The 19,808-nt window shown below is 34.4% G+C and overlaps 1 protein-coding gene across 1 annotated transcript; it reads right to left on the bottom strand.

Annotated features, from left to right (window-relative positions):
• Window positions 1-525: 525 nt before the first annotated feature.
• On the bottom strand, window positions 526-16,106 carry LOC111638733 (cytochrome P450 4V2-like). The gene is made up of 12 exons (XM_023384484.1): window positions 16,034-16,106; window positions 9,388-9,500; window positions 9,228-9,313; window positions 8,925-9,115; window positions 8,790-8,859; window positions 8,649-8,722; window positions 4,264-4,443; window positions 2,058-2,233; window positions 1,804-1,977; window positions 1,209-1,275; window positions 920-1,099; window positions 526-855 (listed from the first exon to the last, which is right to left on the bottom strand). Exons 1-12 carry the CDS (start codon window positions 16,104-16,106, stop codon window positions 698-700), a joined length of 1,542 nt encoding a protein of 513 aa, XP_023240252.1. The 3' UTR covers window positions 526-697.
• Window positions 16,107-19,808: the final 3,702 nt, after the last annotated feature.

Genomic DNA, 19,808 nt, shown 5'->3' on the forward strand with positions numbered 1-19,808 from the left:
TAATAAAGCAGATCCAAAATATAACCACCCATAACTACTGTATACAGTATTTAGAAACACAAAGCTTAGACAAATATGAATTTTAATTTGTAAATAGAATAGAAACTCTTTTCCCACCCGTACATAGTAATCGCTCGTTTTATCGTGTATAACATCCGAAAATTAAAATGGAACAACACATCCTCATACAATCTAGACCATGCACTCTTCTGTCATCTCTGCATTTGCAAAAAAAATATCTTGGCCGAAAAAATGTGAAATTAATTACGATATGACATATACTATTTCAGAGTAACCACACCTGCAACCAGAAAAAATTTTCTTCTAGGTCATCCACAATCTGGTTTGAGATTCACTTACGCCAACGGTCCATCTCGACCGTGCATCTCAAATCAGAGAGATCACGTTGAAAAGTTTAGAAAAGTTTACTATAATTCAGTAAGTGGATCGCAATTTTTGTTTTATTTACAGAATATCCGTAACTTAACCTAACCTAATTTAACCTAACTTTATGTTTGCCCAAACTTCGTATTCTCTAATTTAATTTAGAAATTGAGTTTCCAATATTTATATATTATTAATAAAAACTTCACACAACGTATATAAGTCTATTATATCATCATAAAATTCAGTCCATTAAATCATTTTAATTTTCAGAAGTAATAGCGATAATGTCACACGCAAACGCCTTAAATCCTCATCGCCGTTTAATATACATTCTTATTCCATATTTTGGTCGCAGAACGACATCTAAACTTTCGAACATCTTGTCGCGAGGATCCAATGAATAAACTCTAAAATTTCGAATGACGTTGGCTAGGACAGTCTTCATCTCCATCGTGGCGAATTTTTGACCTACGAAAATCATATTTTAGTAGAAATACGATAATTGCTTTTAGAATGGATTAATTTTTCTCACCGATGCAATTACGTGGACCGGCAGAAAAAGGTAAAAATGCGTACGGATGACGTTTCTGGAAATTCTCTGGAAGAAATCGATCCGGATGGAAAATTTCTGGATTCTCGTAGACGGTCGGATTGTGATGAAGTGCGTGAATATTTATCATAATGGAAGAGTTTGGTGGTAATATAAAGTCTCCTGCAAGACCAAAATACACTACAAGTTATTATATATTCATAAATTCTTAAAATTAATAGATGCTATATACAATTGCGTATACGGGTACATTTATTCTTACAGTACTTGCCTACTTTCATTTCTGAAACGTTTCTTCTCAGAATTAATGGAACAGGTGGATAAATTCTGTTCGATTCCTAAAATAATAAAAATCCAGCAACGAGTTACCTAACTTTCCAGGCGAGAAATATTTTAAACATGAAACATATTAGCAATAGTTTCAAAAATTGTGTGGCGTCATTCGTTACAAGATATTATTTGAAAAATTAACTATCGTATTATTAATTACTATAAAATGGCAAAAGACTTAGTTTTCAATGTAGACATGAGTTATTATTTGGTAAAGTAAAAATTTCCATGAGTAATCGAAATGTTTTTCTTGAAAAGTTTTAGGAATATTTTACCATTTTTAAGCTTTAAACTGTAAGAAAAAATCGTGTTTTACTCTCAAGCTAACATCCAAAAACACAGAAAAATGTCCAACTTTTTTGCAATTTTCGACGTTTCGAAATCTCCCGAGTCCAAAAGAATAAAACTCTTGTAAATCATTATTGACTAATTGCCATACTTCTCCTCTATTATATATCAGCCGAAAGAGTGAAATATATGGTTCTAAGCCTATTCTTTTACGAAAAATGTTTACAAGAAAACAACTACAATAATACCTTAATTACACATTCCAAATAATTCATCTTTCTTAAGTCTTCTGTATTTATCATCCTATTTTTCTCATCAGCGAAAATCCCTTTCAATTCCTCAAACACCTTTTCTTGAATGTCTTGATGCAATCCTAAAAGATATAAAGTCCATCCGATACCCACGGTTACGGTATGGAATCCCTAATTTGAAAATTAGAAAAGCGTAAAAATAAAGGAAAAGATTTATAACTTTTTCGTTCGAAGTGAATATTATTATTTACATCAATCATAAATGTGTCGACTTCCTCTTTGACATCTTTTTCAGAAAGAGTTTTGTCTGTCAGGTGATGAAATAGAAGCAAATCCAGAAAAACTCTCTTCTTTTTTATTCCTAAAGTATTTTTTTCTACTTGAAAATCATCCATGTGTTGATTTCGTTTGATTAATTCTTTTCTTTCTTTGATTACCTGAAAAATAATTAGAAAATTAAATTTTATCGATTCGATAGAGTGAATCGCAGACTTACCTTTAAGTGGAGTTAATGGACTATTTTTCTATACTTTTTGTTGATTTCTATTAATGGGTTGAAGTAAGAGAAAGGACGAAACCAAAACCAAGGTTGCATAAGAAAATCAGCAAAATTCGATGCAAACCTATATTTTAAAATGTAAATAAAAATTGTAAGGAATTTTTAAACTGTTTTCCTTCTAAGACGATTAATTGAAAAAGCCTATATTGTTATGCTCATAGAGGGTGGAAGTGGTCCCACGATGAGGTATGAAGTGCTACGAATCTAGGCAAATATCCAGAAAACTCTATAATCCATGGGTTTTATCGATATATTGCAGCAGTGGCCAAATCTTTCTGAAATAGAATCTTTATATCGTGTATCACAAATATGTCAATATCATTCTATATTGTAGCAGTCTTTTATATATTACTGTGTGAACCGACGGTGTAGAGCGCCGAGCTTGTACCCACTTATCGGCTTCTTTGTGAGGGATTGTCTATGTGGTAAACGAGTAGGAGTTGTGCGAGGTCGTGACAAGGTGTCGGCCGTACTCAAGGAGGACACATAATTAACCATAACATATCATATTTAATAAACTATAAAATAATAGAAAGCGACTACAAAAATGAATAGATACAAAAGATGAAAATAGTCAAAACTTTTAGGTCGCGACAATGATTACTTCGTTCTTGTCGATAGACCGTCTAAGTTCTGGATCTTTATCTGTCCCAATATTCTCTAAGTTAACTTAACCGTAATCTAGCTTAAAACTGAGACGTGAGACCCGAGAGAGAGAGAGAGAGTTTACAAAATAGTTTAAAATAATACCTCTTGGTTACCGATCTCTTCATACGGCGCACAGTGGGTTGAGACGATTGTAGGAGGACAAAAGTAAAAAAATACATAACTGATAATGATCCTTACGTATTTATGTATTGATAAAAAACATTCCAGTGAGTCAATTCCTACCGATAATTTTTAAAATACACCCCATGGCTTTGCTTAACAACAAATAAAAATGCATCAGTTTTATATCTGGTTGGAATCATAACGTTAGTGTCGTGTTCGAACTTATTTTGAATAGTTATTTCGCTGGCTGTTTTAAGTGTTTTTATCCAATATTAAGATGAATACTAATCGCCAAAATATGTATTTTAATATGTATATTACATTAATAATAGTCAATGAGGGAAATTTATATAAAACAATCGCAAATTCAAGGGATTTTTACACTTAATTTTAAATAAGTAAAACTTTAAAACTTCTCCATTTTTTCGTATGTCTTTGTACGTTTTAATTTCATTTTCTCCGGAGTTTTGAAAATTTTATAATTATGTCTAACAGATATTTGTGTGCGGAAACGCGCGGATTTTGACGTATAACCATTTTTTCTTTCACAGTCAGCGGGACTCAGGCTCGTAGTCAGCGGAAGTGAACTTTTTGAAAAACTAAGAGAAAAAAATAAAATGATAAGCGGGTCATTCGAAGTAAAAAATATTATCGTAGACTACATTAAAAAAAAGTCCAGTTTAACAAATCCTAGTCGAGTTAGTGGAAAATGAGTTACGTCGAATTACTTGTTCTTTTTCCGTTGGTCTAAGTCAAAGATGGAAGAAACGTAATCGAAATATCAAACATTTTTCAAACAAAAATCGGTTATGGCACAATGATTAGGCAATTATTGAACATGTCGATTTGCCACAAACTAGTGCAAGCTGTAAAACACCACAAAAACAAATAATGGCCATCCAGCCAAATGAACGATCTACCTAATATTGAAATGAGGCAATGTAATGAAGAAACTTTTTCATTTGGTCTATCGACTCTTCCTTGTCACATAAGATTCATGGAATGCGTTCTTCGCATAGCGTATCGAATGGATATTAAAAAATGGCAAGTGCGCGAGACCGAAGAGAATGAGTCAGTATCAACAAGAAAGAAAAATATTAACAGATTTAGAACCGAAACTGGTTTACTTCTGGATACTCCCAAGCAAGGTGGTGGAAACACCAACGACAGTAATTCGGCAAGATTCTTTTCGAATGCCACTCTTATTGCAGAGATAACCGGTGTTAACAAGAACCTAATAGAACGATTTTCGGTTATATTACAAGCGCTGGCATCGGCTACGAAATTGATACGAGCAAATTCGAAATCTACACGAAGGAAACAGAGGAGTTATACGTGACGCTTTATCATTGGTATCCCGTGCCAGTCACTCTTCACAAAGTTTTAATACGCGGATCAAAAATTCGTTTCTAGTTTCAATAGGACAATTGTCCGAAGAAGTGCAAGAAACTAGACACAAGTAATTAAAAATATTTCGTGAAAGTTATTCCCAAAAAACCCATAGAATAAACACTAATACAGATATTTTACATGATCTTTTAATTTCTTCAGATCCTCTCATTACAAAACTTAGATCACTTCGTATAAGAAAACTCCGTTAACCGCTAACGTTTTAAAATTACTAAAAGCACCGAGCGTGACCGTAGTATAAGAGAAATCCGAGTCAAACTCCGAATGTGACTCCGATATGTAAATTTTTAGTTAATACGATATCTAAGTAAAAATTTTTATGATAAAAATGAATTGCACCAGCCTATATACTTAAGTCCTGCTAGAATCGTCTCACGACCCACTGTGCGGCGGCCGGATGGCCGAGCGGTCAAGGTGGCAGCCCACCGCTCTGGGAGACCCGGGCTCGAATCCGAACGGGTCGAAAAATCCCCAGAAATTTTTCGGGGGGTGGTCCGTTTGGATATGTCGGGCCCCGCCCCTCACCACCCGGCAGCCCGATTGTGGGCCTGGCCGAACCCATAATGGGCTTGCAAAAGAAGCCCTCTTAGTGCCCACAGGGCGGAAAGAGTAAAAAAAAAGAAAAAAAAATCTCTTCATACGGGAGGTTGGCGAATCTTCAAGCCTTTTTTTATACCCATCTTCGGGAGAGCTGACTAATGATAGGTATGATGCAACCCGTTTTAAGTTCGATTGCGTCCGGGTTTTGTTTATGTTAACTGTCAGAAATCGAACATTTCTTTAAATTTATTACCTCTTTCTATCCGTTACGATTACTCATTCTACCTCATAAATTTGATACCAGCTGTCAAACCAACTCAATTAATTGCTGGAGGTGACTAAGGTCAGTTTGTCTTGCAACCTTAGTAATAATTGTTCCTTATATGGTCATCTTGATCGGCTTTATCGTTCACAGAATCAGACAAAATAGTAAGTGTATGGGTTTTGTTTTTCCCTTTCTCATTTGACCTTTTGATCCGATTTCTGCGTCTTAAAAATTATATTCTTAAGTTATTTAATTAATTTTTTCTAATTATTCAATTTGTGTGTTTCACTCCCCCTTGTGAAGGCCCAACCGAGGTCCGAAATGATGTAAATCGCGGTATTCTTATGATTAAATAATAACGATAGATTAAATATAAGAGGGAGAGGAAAATCCCATAATTTAAACAACACGGCACGAAATGTAAACAACGAGTACCGGATTACTCTAACACGTGTTAAACGAACTGTCAATGTCAAAATAAAAAGTTATAAGTCAGACACAAGTGATCATAAACAGGTAGAACTTTGACCCAAGCGATCATAAACAATCAATCTAGGGAAACAATTTTGGAAAAGAGGGAAAGATTTAAGAGAAATAAATTATTGCGTATGATCGTTCGAATACCGAAATGACAGAAATCGCGAGTTACGAAGCTAAATTATCAACGCGAGTCTTGCTATTTTGTCAACAATCCCCAAGAACATTCGACAAAACGGCGTCGGCGTCGAACCTGGAATCGGACCTTTCCTGTGACACGAGTCGGTCTCGGTTTTCCCCAAAACAAGAGATACCAATCGAGAAGCGAGGAAGGGAACGAGGGGCCAATCAGAAGTCCGAATAGTAGAAGGAAAAACTATAAAAATCCGAAATTCAAGGTCGGGAGAGGCTCTCTTCCGTATTCCACGGATGGTCGTGACTTATATTGTGGTGTGCCGTCGCCAAGAAGTTTGGACTCCTCCGCTTCCTCCTTCCGATCGTCCGCCTTGCTCAGCGACCTCATCTCGTCCGCCCCAGGCCAGACAGACGCCGAAGTTCTCGCCTCTCCGCATCTTTGACGAGAAGAACCTAATGAAGGACTGTCGATTGTCGATGTAAGCATAAATGTTAACAAATAAACGGCTTTCTTGTGTAAAACACTTGTCATCATTTGCCTCCTCCTTCACGGCCCACATACAACATTCCCTTAGGTTCATCCTGACGCGGGATTAATAGATCTCACCTAGGAGATGGCAACCTTACACAGGTGCCGTGGAGTGGGTTTCAAGTCCCCTATCTCCACCAGGTCGGCTACCTTACACCCTTCAGAACTCACATTATGTTTAAAGCCCTACTCTATTTATTTATACACTAGTGGAATAGAAACAGTCGGACCTCTAATCTTAAATAATAATGGATTCAAAAATATAAGGAGTTCAAAACAAAGTCTAAAGGCGGCCATAGAGGTTAAGTTGATCCTTTGAGGCTGCCTGACCTTGAGGAACTTCAGAATTTCCTATCGCCCACACACGAAGAAGAAAATCTCTCAGCAGAGGCGTAGCTAAGATGGGGCAGGTAGGGCACGTGCCCCGGGCGTCACTCGCAGAGGGCGCGAAATGGTCTCCAAGACAAACGATTTGTTTCTGAAGGGGAGGGGAGGGGAGGGGAGGGGNATTTGTTATCTAATTGTCAGTGTGTGGCTTGTTGAGCCTTGTTTTTTTTCCTCTCTTTTTCTCTTTCTTCTACATTTTCTCTTCATAAATTTCACTTCCGGCCTTTGTTCTGTTGACCTCATCGTAATTGGTTGACCCAATGGTCCCATGGGTCACTAGAGAATAGGGGTGACACCGGATTGGTCAAAGGGGACTGGCGCCAGAGGAAAGGGAAAAAATCGTCATTCGAGAAGAGCTGGGAAGCAGAAGATAGAGATATCAAGGAATACGGAAAGAAGACCCACTAGCGTAGCGAGGGGGCAAGGGGACCTATTATGCCCCGGGCGCCACTCGCAGAGGGGCGCCAAATGGTCTCCAAGACAAACAAGATTTGTTTCGGGAGGGGAGGGGAGGGGAGGGGAGGGGAGGGGGCGCCAATATAGTGTCGTGCCCCGGGCGCCAGTTATGTTCGCTACGCCATTGTCTCTCAGTTAGTCAGTCAATCCGTCGGCCATGGCATCCGATGACGACATACTGGCTGTTTTTGGATGTCTATTGGCAACAAATTCTATTAAAACAAGCGGAAAAAAAGTATGCTTAGCAGTCTACAGTGTAAATAGTATTTGCAGTGGTTTGGGTAGCACTGATCACAAAATTCATTTTTCAAGAGAAATCTTGGTCTAGAGATTCTGTTAAAAAGCATCAATTATCAGCGAAAGATCAATGGCAAGTCGATTCTACTACCAAAAATTTCATAGATTAAATTTTATAGACGAATATATATTAATAATTCTCAATCACATGGAATATTAGTAGAAATTGTAAACATTATTATCGCATATTAAGTTTATAATTTAATAATTAAAAAGAATTTATTAAACTTTGTCTTATTTTAAGTTGTCATGTTTTAATTAACTTGGATATTAAAACAATAAACTTTTTGAAGTGTAAAAGAAAACGATATACAGTATCGAGATGTTTTATGAACATGGAAGAAATGAATTTAGAAGTTTTCTAAATATTAAAATTATTTATAGTCTAATTTTAATTTACTCGAGAAATTTTTGATCTGAAAATAATTTATAACCTGAAAAATTAATTTTTTAGGTTATAAATAATAAATGTTAATAAGGTTATAGAAAATAATTCTTCCAAACATTGACTAGACATTGTTTCAAACTACTCAGCGGCCTCACAACTGAATGACACGACGGCACACACGTTAAGGTCAACCTGCGCAGTCTGACACTGCTCAGGAAAATCAAACGGTTTTTCGATTCTACTCCGGTGGTCGATACACTTCCCCACACACTACCAGATATTACTCAAGGTCACGCATGCATGGGTAATCCTCAAAGGATTAACTTAACGTGTATGGCCGCCTTTAAATAAGGACAACCCCAAAGGCGGCCTAAGTTTTCTCAGTTTATTCAAATCCAATGGAATTCTATTTACAATAAAACAAATGATACTCTAAATTATTATATTATTAATATTAACTACTTTTTTAATATACCATAAGTGCCCATTATTAATAAAAACGTATTAAAAATTGATGATACTAATTCAATTATTGTGGACCCTTGACGCTTGGGGGCCAGGGCTTAAGCCTTATCCGTCTCTGTAAATTCGCCCCCGAAAACCTGGCCCAGAAAGCAAAGGAATTTACATTTTCGTTTCCTTAGTACCGTTTCTCGAAAGGCGTGTCCTCGAATACCTTTCGGGCAAGGTGACATATCAATACTATATAATTAATTTCTGATTAATTAAGTCATATTGACGAAATTTACTTGTAATAATAGTCACTTACCGTTCAACGGCTTGTACATATTCGGTGTTGGAATCATCTTGAGCGTTTACATGAATCCCCATCGCCGACTCTGTCAAACAAAATCAAATATATCCCATTGTTTACAGAAATATAATCACTGAAATATAATCTCACCCGTAATTACATCCAGAGTGCAACGTGAAGTTAATTGAATTATATCAAACACCTCGGATTCACGTTTATTTTCTAACTTCTGAACTAAAGTTTCCGACTTTCTATAAAAGATTTCTTGGAAATCTTCGAGAATTCGAAAGTGAAATGCAGGATTTAACATCTTCCGTCGTGCCTTCCATTTTTTGTATGAACTAATTTTAAAAACAAAAAATTAGTAGTATTTATAAAACACTTGAAAGTTTTAGAAAACAACGAAATATTACTTAATAAAAATTTTAAAAATAACTTTTTGGCTCTTATTACCTAGTAATGAGTCCTGTTCCGATTAAAGAATGTAAGCCATTATATAATCTATGTTTGTTAATCGTATTATAACTTTTCAATACTTCCTGCAAGCAAATAAACGAGTTATTACTTTAAATACAGGCATTTGTGCAGAATAAATAAAAGAACTACTTCCTACTTCAATTGTTTCGGGACGAGAAAACAGAAAATAATTACTTCCGTTGAAAGAAATTTTTATCGCTTTTTCCTTTGGATTTATCAAGCAAAATCCTTCTAACGTTTGAAGAAGATCTTTAACAACACAAAATAAATCAACGTCAATTCAGAAATTATATTTTATAATTATTATTTGATTAATTATTTAAATCAACTTACACACGTCAATAAACTTTTTATAGTTTAGTGCTTTACTAGGACAAAAGATTAAATTCCATAATAATTGATACGTGAGGAATCTGAAATGTGTTTGTCTTCCTTCATTCACTTTTGTCTGGCATCTCCAGCTCTTAACCGAGAGGTAAACAAAGATTAAAAACACTGCGACTAATGCAAATACGAATTGCTTTTCGAACAATATTTCCATTTTCGTTCTTGTTGCTGTTATATTATAACAATTTCTTAATCACCAATTGCGAATAATTAACAATTAAATGCATTAAAGCTTAAATAATTAAAATGTTACATATTTTAAAAACTTTAATTTTATTTTAATAATCTAAATTGACAAAATGATTCAGTAGACTTATATTAGCTTACACTCGGTGCATATTCTAAATATATAGCTGGAAACAAGCTGTGTAATAAGCATTTTAAGTTGTGCAGTGGGAATCCTATATTTAGCAGTAATTAATTATAAATATTTTATTCTGTTTATGTTAAAGTGAAAAACAGAAAGATAAGAAAAATAAAAACGAAAAAATGACTTTCTAATAAATATAGAAACCATCAGTCGATTAAGTTTTATGGCAGACATTTTATATGTGTTTAGTAGATATCAAAAGAATCTGCAAAGTAATACTAGAAATTAAAAAAGAAAGAAAATTAATTTATTAAAGCAACGTATGTATGTACTTTTATGAGGTTGGATCAATGCTCTTCGCCCACCATCAGATTAGTAGTAATACAGAAAACGAAAAAATAACACTGAAAGGAATCATGATTAAAATACGCTTGACAAAAGGGACAGACGTGGTCAACTTTTCGAGCATTCAAGAATACAGAGAATTGTTTTAATGCTATTATACTGAGTATTTTATTGAAAAACGAAACTGAGTTCTATGTCGTAGGTTTTATTGTTTCAGATTGATACAAAACACGTATATGCTGACCTGCTTGTAACGTTATGTCTAAAGCAGTTTAAAAGCCATTTATCAATCCATGAGGTGTGATATTTAGTCCACGAAAAAGAAAGGATTCTATTTGCGGCTCTTATTTAAAATGTGGAAATTTGTTTCATTTTCTTATTTTGATGTAATTATTATTACCTTATTAGAGTTATGTCATTACTTCACTGTGGCTCTATTATTTAGGAACAGACTGCATTTGTAAAATCTCACGTTTAGTGGCGTGTAGGTGCTTTAAACTTACAACAGGCAAACTTACAATAGACCCATAGACTTTTGAAGCGAATGTTGACTTCTCATAGTCCACTGTCTCAACTGGCATAATGAGAAAGGTGTCAACACGAAAAATTTTAAACAGAGGAAAACTAAATAATTGCAATTAAAGTAATTTCTATCAACCGAACACTTAACATTGCTCCACGGGACCGCAAATTTACTACGAATTAATGGGGTTTCTTGTATCAGATAATGTCATAATAGACTTTGGCCTTAGGAGTGCCTTCGAAGTAACATCAAAGAAACAAAAGATCGTTGATAGAAAGCGGGAAATACTATTTCAATATTGATGTATAGAAACGTGTAGCAAACGATGTCAAGAATATTATACTACAGATTCACCCTCTTTCATCAGTCGCGCAAATATTAGAACATTCGTACCAATGCACAACTATTTTGAAAAATTTCTTTTTCTTACAAAAGAAAAGAATAATTTATGTTTTAAGGCCTAGTTGCAGAGACTGTATAATACATTTCATAAAGATAAATAAATCTGTAAAATATAAAACTAAATTCACTTCTTACTTACGTACACACTTTTGTTTTTGTAATTCTTTTAATACTATTGATGAATATGTATATCTTCGTTAGAATGCTGCATATATATCCTCGTTAACATAACTAGTGAAAGCTATTTTCTATCTTAAAAATAAATCTCTCTTTTAGAGAACAAGGATTTTATTTGATAATATTCTATAAGCTTGAAACAAATGAGAATTCAATTATTTTCTCTTCTCTGAAGGTCAATCGACGAGTGATCAGTCAGGCTTGACTATTAACACGCAAATTATTTTAAAAATAATCTTTAAATCAAGGAAAACTTTAACACATATTCGTCTGAATGCAAATATGCAAATTAGCACGAATATAACAAAAATTGCGAGGGCTGTTCAATGGATGAGGCCACTGTGTCAACTGTCAAAAATAGAAATGTCTTAGAAATGTGGGAAATTTTCAACAGAAAAAACAATAAATAAATCAGATGAAGTCGTGTATATCTACTCTAAACTTTATAAATAGCTGATTCAATACTGGCAGAGGTAGAAGTGCTGTCATTTTTGTACAGCGGAATACTTTATAATGTGTTCAACATTGCTTGCCTTTTCTTTTGAAACTCGATATATCTTGGGAAGTAAAAGTGCATAAGTCGGTGAGACAAATCGGTTCGTTTCGAAATATAAAATCTTGTAATAAAATATTTTAACCGGGATATAATTAAAAACTTCAAAAATTAACAAATAAATTGTTTCTTGGACCTAACTGTATGTGTCCTTTTTAGTTATCCTTTCGAACTCCTTCAAGAAATACAGAATTCACCACCGAAGATAATCCTTTTTTTGAGGCTACTATTTTTGACCGAATGCCTTTTGAGATTCTCGTCATTAATTATTCGAGTTGTGGAATTAATCTTTCGAAATTTCTGCTGTTTTTAATTATTTTTCTATAAACAAAGATTAATTGTTATCAGAAAATTTTTCCTTTAGATTGAAAAAGTTTTTCATATTCTATTGTTTAAACGAATGCATTGATTGCCTTACATTCATTTTTTTTTCAATTTCTTGGTATACTTTGAAAATTCAGTCGAAATATTTCCTTGAAAAGAGGAAAAATATGAACATTTACTGGTAACTGGTATTAATGTAAATATTTTGCCTTAAACAGGAAAGTTGTATAAAGTATTATTTTATAGAAATATGAATTTGTTTCGAGTATACAGGTATATAAAATGAAAAAGAAATCAATCTTAAAAGTACAAAAATAAAAAGTGTATGCAGGTGACAGTAAGCCCGACTTCCATTCGTTAAATACGTTGAATTCGCGAGTCCCCATTCAAAATGAACATCATTCACCCTTCATTTTATGTTCTTTTTGTACACAACAAGTGCATGCATTTCCACGCAAACTTTCCTCACTCGTTGCCATTAGCTCGTCCTAAAGTATTTATACGGATCGACTCCGATGTTGGAATTAGCCTAATTACAAAAAAATTACAAGATTTGTTTATTGTGGACAAGGCTTTAGAAATAGCTACATCTGATAATTTGCGAAAAATAGATCCATTGATGGTGGAATTGTCTATTAAAGATATCTAAAATTTTACTAGGTAATTTCTGAGAAAAAAAAATATAGATATAAATAAACGTAGTAAGAAAGTACAGTATATATTTTTTATTTTTGGGGGTATATCCAGAACGAATTAATTAAATTCCCAATAAAACTTATGGTAAATCGATAATCGGTTAATGAACAAAGTCTTGGAACAGATTAACAGTTTGTTAAGCGATCACCTATTGTATTTCAAATTTTACTAGGTATTTTCTGAGAAAAAAAAACAAACGGTTTCTCCTATTTCTGCTCGATTCACAAACACAGATATGGTGTTAAAATAAAATTTGGGATAGAGATCGATGTAAATTGAGAGCAGTTGCAAACTCCATTGGCACATGGTGCGTATGACCAGTTTAAATAGGCAACGGCTCACAGACTTTACATGGCAAATTTATAAAAATAGATTTATTGATGGTGGAATTGTAAATTGAAGATATTTCGAATTTTACTAGCTCAATGACTAAAGTTTCATAGGTTCTAAATAGTAAGGTTTGCCGTATGGGGCATTACTGATAGAGTTCGTGCAATGTCTTTTGATACAACAAGCTCTAACACTGGCATGATTGCTGACGCCTGCGTCCTCCTAGAACAGAAGCTTGGTAAAGAGTTGATATGCACTCCTAGCATGCATGCATCATGTAATAAAGCTGATCATTGGTGCAGTATTTGAAGCTGTCTGGATCGACATCGTCACCGGAAGTTCCTCTTTTAAGCGATTTCAACGTCATTGGCAGTTAATTTATGAATAGAAATATGAACCAGGCTTTGTAAATAACACAATATTGAGATCACTGCAAGACATCAACGATGGTGTTGTTGAGTTTGCAAACAGCTACCTGTAAAACAATCTGCCAAGAATGACTACAGAGAATTCACTGACCTGATTATTATTCTTGATTCAATTCCACAGAGAGGGGTCCGATTTACGGCACGTGAGCTATGCATCATGCTCGCTGCCTCTCAAAGATATTTTACAATATGAAAGTGTGGTTGTTTAGGGGCCAGTTCCACTTAACAAAAAAAGAAAAGAAGGAACTACAGAATGTGTGTGTCTTTGCTGCACGTGTGCACTTGAAAATATGGATTTCAGCTCCATTGGCAGCCAGTGCTCCTAACACTGACCCTCATCTTCTGAAATCACTTCTTGAATACTCGGCAATCAACACGACAATATCTAAGGTAGAATCTCTCACACTTTCTAAACACTTATGGTATTTGTTGCCAGGTTTGGTTGCTTCAGCTTTTTACGACAACAACGTAAGTTCTGCTACAAATAGACTAATGATTACAGCGATTAAAAATGACGATGACACTGAACAGGGTTACATTGAGCGAATCAGTGTTGACCGGGGCACATTCATGGGAAAAAATCTTGAAAACTGTACATGTGCGAAGTCACATACTCTGTTTTTAAATTAATTGAAACTTCCAGATACGTTCTCACAGTAGATCCTGACCTGTGGAAAGATAGAGAGAAAACTACTAAAAGAATACAGAGTCAGTACATGTCATTAAAGTGCAACTATGAGTGTTCACGTTATGACTTAGATGAGTGCGACCATGCAGAACGCATGATCGCATTCATCTAGGAATTCACTGGCCTAAAAACTCATGATGATTTACGAGTTCAGTATTTGCTGCAAGTTGTTCATCAGCACCGTTAGGCTACTCCGGACAGCAAGAAGAAAAAATCTCTGCCTCTACGAAAACACTGATAAAGTTCTATTAAATGTTGTACTGAAAATTTCAAATTTTGTGAATTGTGATGTTTAAAAATATTTTCGTTGCATTTTTGGTTTGTAATCCATCAAGTTATTGAATATTGTAGAGTCTATACGACTATTTAATTTATCTATAATTGTCTACAAAAGTGAAACAAGTCTGGTTTACCAAAACAGGTCTTGTATGTTTTAATTTGTCATAAATCACTCTTTTTATAAACTTTGTGGTCATTGAGCTACCTCTAAATATTAATTTATCAAGTCCAAATTTTTTCTGTAGTAATTTGAAACCATAGTTGGAAGAGTTCTGGAGGGTAGGACCACAAAAAAGTAAGCGATTAATTTTTTCCTATTTTAAGCATCACACTAATTGTTACGTTTATCGCGATACTCGGATGGTACGAAATGGCACAGTTTCATTGATTAAGTAGACAGCATATTTTCTAATGGTAGCTCTAACAAATTGTTCCATACACGACCGAATATGAAACGGTAATCTGCCAACTAATCAAATTTTGTGAGTAATGGACCAAATATTTAAACTCGGCACCATGGAAAACTACTTAATTTCCTATTCGAATGCCACGATACCGCTGGGTCCTATAGAAAGAAGAGTGTTGTTGAACGGGGTCGAAGTAATTCGACTGAAAATAGTCGTTAACCTCCTCCTGGAAGAGAGAATGCTCAACGACTACTAAGTAATACCGGTCTACTATTAATATTTGAAAAGTGATTCGTTTTAGACAGTTTGTGGACCCCGTATGTGACCAAAGTGGCTAATTTTAACGTCGAAATGCATTCATATGACTTGTCAAAATGCAAGAATAATTGATTTTATATGATAATAAAGTTTTAAAATTTTGGCAACAGATTGAATAAAATACGTGAGAAGTATGTTCTCGTAAATACTGCGATTATACAAAATTATTGAGCTGAAATTTGAATAATCATAGATTTTACGATTTTTCAAATTTCAGCCCAAACGTTTACGTCTTCAAACTGTAAATTATTTTTGAGTACCAGCGAGCATTGATGCATAGCTCAGGTGTCATAAATCGGACCCCTCGCTGTGGGATCGAATCAAAAAAGATAAGTTCAGTGAATTCTCTCTAGTCATTTTTGGCAGACAGTTTTACAGGTAGCTGTTTGCAAACTTAACAACACCATTTTTGATGTCTTGCAGTGATCTCGGTACTGTGTTATTTGCAAAGCCTGGTTCATATTTCTATTCATAAATTAACTGGCAATGACGCTAAAATCGCTTAAGAGAGGAACTTCCGGTGACGATGTCGATCCAGACAGCTTCAAACACTGCACCAATGATCAGCTCCATTACATTATGCATGCATGCTAGGAGTGCATACCAACTCTTAACCAAGTTTCTGTTCTAGGAGGACGCAGGCGTCAGCAATCAGGCCAGTGTTGGAGCTTGTTGTATCAAAAGACATTGCACGAACTCTATCAGTAATGCCCCTTATGGCAAACCTTACTATTTAGAACTTATGAAACTTCAGTGACATTGAGCTGTCAGTTAATATTCACCAATCAAGTGGATTTTTGGCAGGAATTTTTTCTATATATATTTGAACGGAAATACAGGGTAAGAGGTCGAAATTTGCCATGTAAAGTCTGTGAGCCGATTGCCTATTTAAACTGGTCACACGCACCATGCGCCAATGGAGTTTGCGACTGCCCTCAATTTACATCGCATCATCATCACAAATTTTATTTTAACACCATATCTGTGTTTGTGAATCGAGCAGAAATAGGAGGAACAGCTTGTTTCTTTTTCCAGAAAATACCTAGTAAAATTTGAATTATCTTCAATAGTCAATTCCACCATCAATAAATCTATTTTTGGCAAATTATCAGATGTAGAAACTTTTAAACCCAGGTCCACGATAAACAAATCTGTAATAATTTGTAATTAGGTTAATGCCAACATCGGAGTCGATCCGTATAAATATTTGAGGACGAGGTAATGGCAACGAGTGAGGAAAGTTTGAGTGGATATGCATGCAGTTGTGTTGTACAGTGAATGTGCACTTGTTGTGTACAGTGTAATTTTTATAGCATGATATGATATAATAATACGTTGGAAGAAATACATAAAATGTTGGGTGAATGAGGTTCATTACGGATGACGGTCTGCGAATTCAACGTATTTAACAAAAGGGAATCGGGTTTACTGTCACCTGCATACACTTTTTGTTTTGTATTTTTAAGATTGATTTTTTATTCTATATACCTGTAAACTTGAGTCATATTTCTATAAAATAATAGTTTATACAACTTTCCTGTTTAAGACAAATATTACATTAATTAATACCAGTTATCAGTAAATGTTGACATTTTTCCTCTTTTCAAAGAAATATTTTGACTGAATTTTCTAAGTAAACCAGGAAAATGAAAACAATATGAATGTAAGACAATTAATGCATTCGTTTAAACCAGTGGTTCGCAATTACTTTTTCCTGCGTACCACTTCAAGAAAGAGCTCAAACTCGCGTACCCCTTATAGCAGAAATTAATATTAGTCGATACTAATATAAATTCATAGATAATTCTGTATGTCTGTCTGTTACCTTTTCACGTCTAAACTGCCGAACAGGTTTTAATAAAATATGGCACAGAGATAGCTTACACGTTGGAGATGGATATAGGCTACATTTTACTGCGAGAAAATATCTTACTCCCTCGAGAAAATTCGATATAACGCGGGCGAAGCCGTGGGTAGACAGCTAGTGATAAAAAAATAAGTTTTGTTTTACATTTATTACCTTTAAAATACGATTCTAATAATAATGAAAATAACATAAGGTTATTTAATTTTAATGCGACAAATGTGCACGATTTTCTTTGCGCAACTTTGTAAAATCTGGTTGGTTTTTGGTCAGCTTCAGTCTCTAGTCATTTTCGAGTCGAAGTCGGTGACGATTCATGTTTATCACGGCCGAAAATCCTCTCTCGCAGAAATATGTCGTGCAAAATGGTAGAAAAAATTTTATTGCCGCTTCGCTGACACGATAATAATGATAACTGTACAATTTTTGTTTCTTGCATAAGAATTTCATTTAGGTATCGTCACAAATGCATTTTTTTGATGAAATTTCGAGAATATTTTTAGTTATACATAAACGAATTTGCGCATTCGACATCGTGTTGAAAATTTCCGAATTTTTGATGGTCCACCCATTAAACAGGTCTGCAAGTAAAATACTGCATAGGATTTTTATACATTTTCTTACGAATTTCAACTTGATAAAAACGAAAAAAATACGAAAAAAATTCCATTTCGTCAATTTATTTGTTACACTCAAGTTTTTGTTTGTATTTAGCGTAAAATTCCTAGTTAACTTAAAATTTACTATTCTTTTCTTTTTATTTAAAATATAGCCTTAAAACGAAGACTTCTCACATTAATTCTATCAATTATAACTGGACTTGGTAATAAATAAATAAAAATGTTAATGATTGAAGAGAGTAGTGGTAGGGGGAACTGGGTTAAGTAGTTTTAGCGTTAGGAGGAAGGTCGCATGATCGTATAGAAACAGGTTAAAAGTTGATAGTGAGTAATATTATTGGTGAGGTTGAGCATGTTTCGACATGTTTTCTGGGATACTAGGAATAAATATAAACAACTCGCTGTTGGATTAGATCGTGTTTCAACAAGCTAAATAAGTTCAGTATCTCGCTGGCCATCTAATGCCACACTCAGTTTATATCCAGCATTCGAACGCTACTGTGCTTGTATTTTTATTTCTGGAATATGGCTCGCAGAGGTTGTGTAATTTCTCCCGACAGCTTCTGTTATGTTTGTGGTGAATACACAGTGAAAAGTCAACAAAGAAACATAAGTGAGTTTGTGAAGAAAGTTTAATTTGCATATTTCAAATTGAAACTTGGAGATCGAGACAAAGCAGATTTCTGGAAACAATAGGAGAAAAGGAAAAAGAAGCATGGGACTCTTTCAAGAATGTAGTGCATAAGTTTTTGGGGAATACTAAGGACCCTGACTACAAAACCATTGTACAACGCATGCTGGCAGCAGCGTATGAATTTCGAGGATGCGAGATAGCTTAAAAGTTCATTTCTTACACTCCCATATTGACTATTTTCCCGAAAACTTGGGGCCTACAATGAAGAACAGAGTGAAAGATTTCACCAGGATGTCCATAATATCGAGAGACGTGAAAAGAAAAATTGGATGTCAATACGTTAGCTGACTACTGTTGAATGCTCAATCCAGAAGCCAGAGAAGGAAATTGGAAACGAGTTTGGAGAAGCATCAAAAAGAAGAAAAGGTTTCGTAAGAAAAAAGAGTAGACCTAAAATTGTGTATAAATATCAGAAACAATTTGTTGATTAGTTGTAAGAAAATATTTATTACAATGAACTAAATATATTATAAGAGTTTTATCAAAAATTTGTTTTTATTTTGCAAAAACCTTTACATGATGGGATGTAATGGAAGTTAGTTTTAGAATCTGTGATCTTTAAAACATATAATTTAGCAAAAATATTCCATGCAGCTGGAAAAAAATTTTTTTGAAGACCTGTGTTATTTATTTGATTGCTTTATCTCATGCATTTAAATTTTAAATCGACCGATTTTAGATTGCCACGCGTACCCCTTCACGCAATTTTGCGTACCCCCAAGGGTACGCGTACTACTAATTAAAAACCACTGGTTTAAACAATAGAATATGAAAAACTTTTTCAATCTAAAGAAAAACTTTTCTGATAACAATTAATCTTTGTTCATAGAAAAGTAATTAAAAACAGCAGAAATTTCGAGAGATTAATTTCACAACACGAATAATTAATGACGTTAATCTCAAAAGGCATTCGGTCAAAAATAGTAGCCTCAAAAAAGGATCGTCTCCGGTGATGAAGTTTTTATTTCTTGAAGGTGTTCGAAAGGATAACTAGAAAGGACACATACACTTAGGTCCAAGGACAAATTTATTTGTTAATTTTTAAAGTTTTTAATTATATCCCGGTTAAAATATTTTATTAGAAGATTTTATATTTCAAAAAGAACCTATTTGTGTCGATGACTTATGCACTTTAACTCTCTGCCCAAAGAAAATCGAGTTTCAAAAGAAAAGCAATGTTCAAAGCCATGCAATGTTGAAAACCTTATATAG

The sequence above is a fragment of the Centruroides sculpturatus genome, unplaced genomic scaffold (genome assembly GCF_000671375.1).
Source record: "Centruroides sculpturatus isolate CEXI.00-Female unplaced genomic scaffold, Cexi_2.0 scaffold1159, whole genome shotgun sequence".
NCBI lineage: Eukaryota > Metazoa > Arthropoda > Arachnida > Scorpiones > Buthidae > Centruroides > Centruroides sculpturatus.

Coding starts and splice junctions, on each gene's coding strand:
- LOC111638733 (XM_023384484.1), bottom strand. CDS start 16,106: ATGTCTTTTGATACAACAAGCTCCAACACTGGCCTGATTGCTGACGCC. Junction 9,116..9,227: donor GGAACAGGACTCATTACTAG/GTAATAAGAGCC, acceptor TTTTAAAATTAG/TTCATACAAAAAATGGAAGG. Junction 856..919: donor CGGTCCACGTAATTGCATCG/GTGAGAAAAATT, acceptor TGATTTTCGTAG/GTCAAAAATTCGCCACGATG.